The sequence below is a fragment of the Lactuca sativa genome, chromosome 8 (assembly GCF_002870075.4).
Source record: "Lactuca sativa cultivar Salinas chromosome 8, Lsat_Salinas_v11, whole genome shotgun sequence".
In the NCBI taxonomy this organism is placed as follows: domain Eukaryota; kingdom Viridiplantae; phylum Streptophyta; class Magnoliopsida; order Asterales; family Asteraceae; genus Lactuca; species Lactuca sativa.
This window is the reverse complement of record NC_056630.2, coordinates 163,210,430-163,220,808: the sequence shown is the minus strand read 5'-3', so window position 1 is coordinate 163,220,808 and position 10,379 is coordinate 163,210,430. Positions and strand designations below refer to the sequence as shown.

Below are 10,379 nucleotides of genomic sequence, written 5' to 3'. Positions count from 1 at the left end.
TTTATTTATGAGTAAAGTGTTGCTATCCATTGTCAATTGTTACTATTATTTCTTTTGCATATTTTGACTTCCAGAATATTTATGTTGTGTTACATAATGACTTGAGTGAGTAAGGAAGTAGGACCTTTTTACCCCGGCTGTGAGTTATTACTGACCCCTCTCTGTCTCTCCCCCGCGCTGTGAATGAAGTGAGTAATTCGTTGGTGCTTGCCCTTCATTAAGTAGTTCGGATGGCTGGATAAATGCTATGCTCTGCCACGCTTGCCTGACCACGAGAAGCCTTAGGGTAAAATAATCTTGAACAACAATTTGAGAGCATCTTTGGAATTGAAAAAAGGGGCTAACCTGACTTTCACTTTCATAAAAAGAGAAAACTGGACTTGCACTTTAAGAAACGGAATTGCGATGATCCAGAAGTTAGAATCTCGCATAACCACCTGTCTCCGTCTCCCGTAGTTCCCCCCAAAACATCCGTTTGCCTACTTCTACTCTGGCCGGGGGTAACAGTCTTTTTGAGAACCAAGTGGCCCTATTCAAATTATCCACAGTCAATCATATGTTGGAAGTAGATATGAAGTAAGACTGTCATGAGTTGGTTGTAGAGGTCTAAGATGTTGGACATGGCCTCAACACTCATGAGTGCTCATAAGTTCTGGGTATTGGATTCAACCCACGCTCGCTGGCATCACTTCATGGAATTTATCTCGAGTGATCGCGAGACGGTAATATCATAGAAGTCTTCAAACCTAGAGATATGACTTGTTAACTATGAGTTAGTTATGCATTGAATGTGCGCAACCACATTGGTAACTCGATGTTATAAAACGTGCGTTTGTGTGTAATTTAACAAGTAGTAGAACAAGCATATGAGTCGAAGTTTATCTGTTCCTTCTTGGATTAGAAGTTGATATCTGGGCCCCTTGATGATTTTGTTTTGACCTACGTACCGGGCCCGGTCAGAACTCAGTTGATGTGTTCAATTAAGTTCTATGTCAAACAAATCGGAAATCGGGAAACAAACTGCTGGACAATAAGCAAGACCGTGTTCCATGTGTTTGTCCGGCTGATATCTAGAACAGAGGATTATATGATCCCTTATCTGAAATGGCGTACCATCATCTTCTCAGTTCCGAGAAACCTTGAAAAGAGCTACGATTGCCGATCGGTTCTTGAAGTCATACTTGCAGTTATAGTTATTAGACTTATCCAAGTGGGAGACTGTTGGATAAGGTGTCTAAGTCCATAACTATTTCTGGTATTTACTTGACCCGACCCGGCATGGTCCATTTGGGTTGCATGGCACCATGCAATTGGATAGACTAAATGAGAGAAATAACACTTGTGGTTTATTAATATATTATAAGTTCTAATATATTAATAATATTATTTAATTAGTTTAATCACGAATTAATTTAGAATTAATTAAGTGATCAAAAAGATATCTAATTAAATATATGGGTTGATTATGTAAATCATCCATATCTTGTATAGTGGGCTAAGAGGCTCCATGGATAATCAAGTTGGGTTAAACCCATTGGATGGTCCATGGAGGCTCCATGGGAGTTACAAACCCATGGGTCATGGAAATGAAGAGTCATGACACATCAGGGTTTACATGGTGTAACCCTAGATGTGTCAACACTATATAAAGTCCATGTCTCTCCCAAAATCGGCTACACATGCATACTTGAGGGCTAGAGCCGATTTTTAGAGTGTTATACTTTCTCTCCAAGTTTACTTCATAGCATTTGGTGTTGTGTGAAGCATTTAAGGCATCACACTTGGGGTGCTAGGCTCACAAGGTTTCAAGGATCAAAATCAACAACAAGGTATGTAGTTCTATCTATTATTCAAGTTAAAATTGTTCCCCATGTATGCTAGATAGGATCATAGCCTTGGAAATCAACTTTGCATGATAATCAGACAAACATAGATCCAAGGTTATTAGGGTTGCATGTACACTTAGGAAGTGTTAGAATGCTCAAAACCCAACAGCTACAAGTTGCTCCAAATGCTCCAAATACTCCAAATGAGTTCCAAGAGCTTCATTGAACTCAAATGCTCGACGAGAATGCCCAAAATGCTTAAGTTACATATAACAAGTTCCCTTGGTGGTAGTCCATCAAGGCGGCTTAACGACTATCGATTCATTAGGTTTTTTCCATCAAACGAATTTAAAAGAGGATACACCATTTTCCTTCCATATACAGTTATATAAACTTTAGGCATGAAAAATAATTAACGAAACAATGAAAGTATGTAAACCTAGTTGATTTCACAGTCGTTATCTCATGACCACATGGTATACCAAGGTATTAGAATTTTCTACATGTACAAGTCATATCTTGTAGATTGACAACACCATCCTTTAATATGCTGATAACATGTCCATATCATTCAAAATATTAGACTTCATTACATTACAATGCACATTATAGAAGCACTACATTTACTAGTTATCATGATCAATATTATCAACGCATTAAACAATGAATCATAATTACACGGTGAAACATAGCCAAACTCTTTTCGAAATCATACATTCTACATGCTTCACATGTCTCCAAGAATATACCTTCCACTACTTGATTTTTTCTAGTCTTAAATCACGAATTCATAATTAGTTTTCGGTAATAAATTTCCAATGTCAACAGAATTGGCCATATTAGATATGACAACTAGTTTCCTAACCTCCACAAGACATTCCTTCAACCTCGTTAAAAACCAGGACCACAATTCCACACTCAATGTTATGCTCACTATGTAGGTTAGGGTATGAATTTGGTGGTTTCAATCCATGGAAACTACTAAGAACATGTTAGGGTATGAATTTGGTGGTTTCCATCCATGGAAACTACTAAGAACATGTTGTATAAGTAGTTCCCTTTAAGGGGGCACCAACTATTAAGATTAATGGTTGTATACAATTTTAGAAGTATATATATATCTACATATTAATACACCACCAATCACAACAAGATTGATTATATTGGAGCTACAAACAAACCAATGTTTTATAAAAAATGAATCCTACCACATAACTTAGGACGCCAGAGAAGAACTCAAAACGGTCAGAGTCATCTTTTTAATATAACTAATTATTATGAGATTGATTTTTATTTATTTATTTATTTTTAAAGATTATAACAATAGAGGTGGACATTAACAAAACTCTCTTTTTTGGATTCAGTTAGATAACCTAATTTTAGATGAAAATAAACTATATCCATGATGGTAAAGATAAGCATGTCCAAACCTTAACCAACGGATATGCATGTAAGAAGTTTTGAAATCTGAAATGAAAGTATGAAATATGAGCCTGGAATGTAAGTCCTAAACACTTTAAGTCCAATTTGTTTTAGAAAAAAAATACATCCATAATGTACTTTCTAAATAGTTATTTTGAAATGTCAGTCTCAAACACTTTAAGCCCAATTTATGTTAGAAAAATATATACCCATAGTATACTTTCTAAGTAGTTATTTTGAAATATCATAATCCTAAACATTTTAAGTTACAAATCTTTTCGAAAAACATATTTGCTGATATAATTATAATGTAATCCCATGACATTTTAGATTTGGTGGTCATATTTACAAACAACATAAACTTTGATCCTTTCCCTTAATTTACAATATCATGTATCTTTAAACCATGATTAAACAATCAATGTTATTTCATAAGTAATAATAATTATTTATATAACCCAATGTTACAAGTTACAACCATTTCTAAAGATAACCAAACAAGAGTTTGTCTTATTCTTGGCCCATTCTAGGCTTATACCCAAAGCCAGGCGTCAGGTCCTTTGGTGTAGGTTATCAAAATGCCACCTCTTCCCCTAAAATGAACCCCCACGCCATTGTCACTATCATCTCGACATTAACACAATTCATCAAACCCTAGAATCGAAAAGGAAACCCAGCCCCCATAGCTTTCTTCACAGTTCACCTCCTCAAAGATCTCATCGGTAATAAATCAAATTATTCTTTGCTTTATACTCTTCGTATGCGACCTTCTAATCTCTTTCTGTACGCATTCTCTATATTATATATCACAAAAATTCCTCTACGCATAGTTTGTTGTTGTATATTTACGATTCTTTTAGTCGACGAGAATTGATTTTTCCATTTCGCGTGTTTTTCTGGTCCTAGTTTCGAAATGGTTTCAAACAGTTCGTCGCAGTTCACGTACGTATATCGATTGTTTAAGTGAAATCGTTATGGTTGGGGTTTAATCGTTGATTCAATCATTCATCGGCAATAGCTTTTCCGAACATAATAACATTAGTTAATACTCGTTGATGTGTGCTTTGGTTATTTTTTAGTAATTTAGATATGTTTTCAAGGTTTTTATCTCTGTTTTCTCTGTTTATATTGATGCATGGTTCAATTTGCCTTTCCCTAACGAAAAATGAAATTATATGAACTAGATTAAAAGATACGAACCTCTTAATCTATCTAGATTCGTGTGTGTGTTGAGAAGTCACTTATTTCGTTCTTCTGCTGATTAAAATTGTTTTCACACAGTTCACCATCGGACTTTATGCTTCCTGGAAAGAGATCAGCTGGAGGAGAGGTAGTAGTGGATGAATCATTGATCAAGAGAACTAAGATTGACAGCTTGATCTCGTCTGCCGCCACCACCACTGCTGCAGCCACCACAAGCACCGGGACTTCTTCAACTGCTGTCACCATGGGAGGAGGAAACAACCCTAATGGTACCACCAATGGTAAAATGCCCATTGGTGGTGACTCAAATCAAACAGATATTGATGAAGATCTTCATAGCAGACAGCTTGCAGTTTATGGTCGGGAGACTATGAGGCGGCTATTTGCATCCAACATTCTAGTCTCTGGGATGCAGGGCCTTGGAGCTGAAGTTGGTGAGTCTAATATACATGTTCATGTGTGTTTGCTGAGTTAATATGACATATTTATGCAACTATTTGGATGAGAGCTTATATAAATACTTGATAACCCTTTTATCATCATTGATAGTTAAATAAATGAATGCTTGAAGGGAAGTAAGAATGCCTTGTCTATTGCTTCTTGTATTTATGCCCTGATTTGTACTTTGCAGCCAAGAATCTTATTCTTGCTGGTGTCAAGTCCGTGACATTGCATGATGAGGGAAATGTTGAGCTGTGGGATTTATCAGGCAGTTTCATTTTTACTGAAAATGATGTGGGAAAGAACAGAGCTCTTGCTTCCATCCAGAAAATGCAAGAACTTAACAATGCTGTTGCTATCTCTACTTTAACAACTGAATTAACTACAGATCAGCTATCTCAGTTTCAGGTACTCATTGTTTTTAGTTCCCTCTGATTTCATTTCTATATTGTTTACTTTTGTTTGCTTCTAATCATGAATGCCACAAGTTAATACCATTGTATACAAGGATATTATCCAATTTACCATATTCTAAAAGTTTATATAACTTTGCAATTCTTATTACAGGCTGTAGTCTTCACTGACATCAGTTTATCAAAAGCAATCGAATTTGATAACTTCTGCCATAAACACAACCCTCCAATTGCGTTCATAAAATCCGAAGTCAGGGGTCTTTTTGGAAGTGTCTTTTGCGATTTCGGCCCTAAATTCACAGTGTCTGATGTAGATGGAGAGGACCCACACACAGGCATCATAGCATCTATAAGTAATGACAATCCAGCCCTCATCACAAGTGTTGATGACGAACGTCTCGAGTTCCAAGATGGGGACTTAGTCGTCTTTTCCGAAGTCGATGGGATGTCCGAATTAAACGATGGAAAGCCCCGAAAAGTCATAAATGCAAAACCGTATTCGTTTAGCATTGAAGAAGATACAACAAATTATGGAGCTTATAAGAAGGGCGGAATTGTCACTCAATTAAAACAACCGAAAGTTTTGAAGTTTAAGCCTTTGGAAGAAGCAATTAAAGATCCTGGGGAGTTTCTTCTTAGTGATTTTTCGAAATTTGATCGGCCTCCGTTTTTGCATTTGTTGTTTCGGGGTCTGGATAAGTTTGTTTCCGATTTTGGAAGGTATCCAGGGGCAGGATCGGAAGAAGATGCGCGAAAAATGATTAATTTGGTTAATCAAATGAATGAAGAATTGAAAGATGGAAAGATTGATGAAATTGATGAGAAAATTGTTAGGAGTTTTGCGTTTGGTGCATGTGCTGTTTTAAATCCCATGGCTGCTATGTTTGGAGGTATTGTTGGACAGGAGGTTGTGAAGGCTTGTTCAGGGAAATTTCATCCACTACTTCAGGTTAGTTTTTAGGGTTAATCTCATAAAAGACCTTTATCTTTTGTGTTTTTTCTGGATTATACCTCAACTTTACTTTTTTTCCTGAAAAAGACCTTAAATTTTTTCTGATCTGGTCCTTTTAGTCATTTTTTAAGAAAAAAGCTGTAAAATGTGAAGGTTTTTTCGGGAAAAACTAAAAAAGTTGTGGATTTATTTGGAACCAGTTAGAAGGTTAAGGTTTTTTTTTTTTTTTTTTTTTTTTCTGAAAAAAAACAAAGTTGAGGGTTTTCGAGAAAAACTAAAAAAGTTGTGGATTTATTTGGAAACAGTAAAAAAGGTTGAGAGTTTTTTTTTTGGAAAAAAAGATAGTTGAGTTTTTTTTTTTTTTTTTTTTTTTTTTCCGAGAAAAATGAAAAAAGTTGAGGACTTATTTGTAAACAGTTAGAAGGTTGAGGATTTTTTTCGGAAAAAAAGACAAAGCTGAGGGTTTTTGTTATCAGAAAAAAAGTCAGTTCAGGGTTTTTTTTTGGAAAAAATGAAAAAATACAAGGTCTTTTTCAGAAAAAAATAAAGATGGGGGTTTAATCCGGAAAAAACAAAAAAATATTATTTTATAAGAATAACCATAGTTTATTTATTTATTTATCATATTGTTGTTTTTGTCTTTGTTTGTTACATTGGACTGGAGAAGGGCAAAATGGTCAGAAACTGAAATATATATTTTTTAATTTTTTTTGTTTACAGTTTTTCTATTTCGACTCCCTGGAGTCACTTCCCGTTGAACCCTTAGACCCCAACGACTTAAAACCCTTAAACACGCGATACGATGCTCAAATCTCAGTCTTCGGATCCAAACTCCAAAAAAAACTGGAAGAAGCCAAAGTCTTCATAGTGGGGTCCGGTGCCCTCGGGTGCGAATTCCTAAAAAACCTGGCCTTAATGGGCGTCTCATGTGGCCAATCCGGAAAACTCACAATCACAGACGATGACGTCATCGAAAAAAGCAACCTCAGCCGTCAATTCCTCTTCCGCGACTGGAACATCGGTCAAGCAAAGTCAACCGTAGCCGCCACAGCGGCCACCTTAATAAACCCAAACCTCAAAATCGAAGCCCTCCAAAACCGGGCCAGCCCCGACACCGAAAATGTCTTCAACGACACTTTCTGGGAAAACCTAAGTGTGGTGGTGAACGCGCTTGATAATGTAACTGCTCGGCTTTATATCGATCAGAGGTGTTTGTATTTTCAGAAACCGCTTCTGGAATCGGGGACTTTGGGGGCGAAGTGTAACACGCAGATGGTGGTCCCGCATTTGACTGAGAACTACGGGGCGTCGCGGGACCCGCCGGAGAAACAGGCGCCGATGTGTACGGTGCATTCGTTTCCGCATAATATTGACCATTGTTTGACTTGGGCGAGGTCGGAGTTTGAGGGGTTGTTGGAGAAGACGCCTGCGGAGGCGAATGCGTATTTGGGGAATCCCGGGGAGTATACTGCTGGGATGGAGAAAGCAGGGGATGCTCAGGCGAGGGATAATTTGGAACGGGTTCTTGAATGTTTGGAGAAGGAGAGATGTGAGTCGTTTGTGGATTGCATCACGTGGGCCCGCTTAAAGTATTCTTCTCTTCTCTTCTATACTCCTTCTTTATATATATATATATATATATATATATATATATATATATATATATATATATATATATATATATATATATATATATAAAAGTAGCGGAAAAGAATTTTTTTATGAAAAGGGTGGTTTGTGAAAGAAATATTTTTGTTTGGGTTAATCTCATAAAAGGCCTTATGTTTTTTTTTTTCATAAAAAAGACCTTATATTTTTTACTTTTTTCTGAAAAAGCCCTCGACTTTGTCTTTTTTTTTCCTAGCTTCTATATGTTTTCAAATAATTTTTCTAGTTTTTTAATTTTTCCTGAAAAAATTCTCACATTTTACAACTTTTTTTTGGAGAAAAATGACTAAAAGGGCCAGATCGGAAAAAATAAAAGAATGCAAGGTCTATTTCATGAAAAAAATAAAGTCGAGGTTTAATCCGGAAAAAAACACAACTATAAGGTCTTCTTTTGTTCAAAGCTGTTTAAATCAGGGTCCCCCTCTAGTTTTTTTATTTTACATTTTTTAGTCAACAAATTTTTTTTTTTTTAAATTTTGCGAAAGCTGAAAATGACTATTTTTTTTCCCGCCAGATGCCATCTCATTTTGGCAAATAGTTTTCTGCCAAAAACTAACCTTTTCCCATGAAATTGCTTCATTAGTGATCTGCTCTAGAAAACTTTCATTGTTTTTTTAGCAAAATGACATCATTTTCGTGATTTTTTATCCGTAAAATTCTGCTTCATCGGTTTTCCTCACCAGAAAATTTGTTATACTTTTTTTCCGCCGTTTTACTTTTTTGCCATTGTTTTCCCCGCAAAAAAAGTACCAAAAAATCAAATTTCATAAAAAGTGGTTTTTCAAAATCCAATTGCAAAACGAGTCATATTGTGTTAATAGACAAGTCTTATTTCATGGTTACTTTTTATGATTAACCCTTACATATAATATATTAATTAAGTAGAGAATTCAGGTAAAAATACCACCTGATTTAACTTTTTTCGCATCCAGGTTTGAAGACTACTTTGCTAACCGCGTGAAACAGCTAACATTCACATTCCCTGAAGATGCGGTCAACAGCAGCGGGTCTCTATTCTGGTCCGCCCCAAAACGTTTCCCCCGCCCTCTCGACTTCTCAGTCAACGACCAAAGCCACCTCAACTTCGTAATAGCCGGTTCCATTCTCCGGGCGGAATCATACGGGATTCCGATTCCGGATTGGGTCAAATCCCCCACCAAATGCGCTGAAGCCGTCAGCAAAGTCATCGTCCCTGATTTCGAAGCCAAAAAAGACGTCAAAATCGTAACCGACGAAAAAGCCACCAGCATGTCCACCGCTTCCATCGATGACTCAGCTGTCATAACTGACTTAATCAAGAAACTTAAAGCCTGCCATCAGAAGCTTCCAGAAGGTTTCCGAATGAACCCCATTCAGTTCGAAAAGGTTCAGTTATCATTCCTTGATTCCAATTCCTTCGACAGATTCAATTCTAATTATTATTTTTTTAAAAATTTGTAGGATGATGACACGAATTACCACATGGATTTAATCGCGGGACTTGCGAACATGCGAGCGCGAAACTACAGCATCCCGGAAGTCGATAAACTGAAAGCGAAATTCATCGCCGGAAGAATCATCCCCGCCATAGCCACCGCCACCGCCATGGCCACCGGATTTGTCTGTCTGGAGCTTTACAAAGTCCTCTCCGGGAACCACAAAGTGGAGTCCTACCGCAACACTTTCGCCAACCTGGCACTCCCGCTGTTTTCCATGGCGGAACCGGTCCCACCGAAAGTTATCAAACATCAGGATCTGACGTGGACTGTGTGGGACAGGTGGATCCTACGTGACAACCCGACTTTGCGTGAGCTTCTTCAGTGGCTTAAGAATAAAGGTTTGAATGCTTATAGTATTTCGTATGGGAGTTGCTTGTTGTTTAACAGTATGTTCCCGAGGCATAAGGATCGGATGGATAAGAAGATGGTGAATTTGGCTAAGGAGGTGGCGAAGGCGGATTTGCCGAGTTATAGGAAGCATTTTGATGTGGTGGTGGCTTGTGAGGATGATGAGGATAATGATGTTGATATTCCTCAGATTTCCATTTATTTCAGGTAGAGTGTCTTTGTCTGTCTGTCTTGTTGGTTTTTGGTTTTTAGTAACTGGTTGGTTGGTTGGTTGGTTGGATGGATATGATGGTACTTATAAACTAGTAAAACCGAGGGGTGTTATTGTAAGATTTGTCTTTTCTTTGGGACGTGGTTCGATTTCCGATTTATCATGCTTTCTTTTTTGTTTTTAGATTTTTGGGTGTTTGTGTTCTTTGTTTGCTCCGTTTGTTTGTTAGTTGTTACTGACATATGACAGGTTGTTATGTGTTTGCGTTAGGCGTCCAAGATGAAAGTTGCAATTTTTTGTTAAACATAAATATATGGAATGTGGTGGGAGAGGGAGTTGCTCTTGATCTTGTGTATTTGCAAATGACAAAAACACCTTTCAATTTTTAGGTTAATTCTTGATTTTGCTCCCTAGACA

At 37.1% G+C, this 10,379-nt stretch overlaps 1 protein-coding gene across 2 annotated transcripts; it reads left to right on the top strand.

The window, feature by feature from the left end:
- The first annotated feature begins 3,799 nt into the window (after positions 1-3,799).
- Positions 3,800-10,145, top strand: LOC111908577 (ubiquitin-activating enzyme E1 1). Of its 2 annotated transcripts, none has more exons than XM_023904393.3 (7): positions 3,800-3,970; positions 4,530-4,885; positions 5,083-5,300; positions 5,460-6,254; positions 6,978-7,846; positions 8,858-9,290; positions 9,366-10,145. In XM_023904393.3, the coding sequence occupies exons 2-7, from the start codon at positions 4,546-4,548 to the stop codon at positions 9,960-9,962; spliced, it is 3,252 nt and encodes a 1,083-aa protein (XP_023760161.1). In that variant the 5' UTR covers positions 3,800-3,970; positions 4,530-4,545; the 3' UTR covers positions 9,963-10,145. The 2 variants fall into 2 exon arrangements, with proteins under 2 accessions (XP_023760161.1, XP_023760160.1); XM_023904392.3 differs by lacking the exon at positions 3,800-3,970 and adding an exon at positions 4,053-4,190.
- The last annotated feature ends 234 nt before the right edge of the window (positions 10,146-10,379 follow it).

What these genes read in the sequence shown, in the direction of transcription:
- LOC111908577 (XM_023904392.3), top strand. Translation starts at nt 4,162, where the DNA reads ATGGTTTCAAACAGTTCGTCGCAGTTCAC. An exon ending in GGGCCTTGGAGCTGAAGTTG is followed by an intron (nt 4,886 to 5,082) that starts GTGAGTCTAATA and finishes TGTACTTTGCAG; the next exon opens with CCAAGAATCTTATTCTTGCT. An exon ending in ACCCCATTCAGTTCGAAAAG is followed by an intron (nt 9,291 to 9,365) that starts GTTCAGTTATCA and finishes AAAAATTTGTAG; the next exon opens with GATGATGACACGAATTACCA.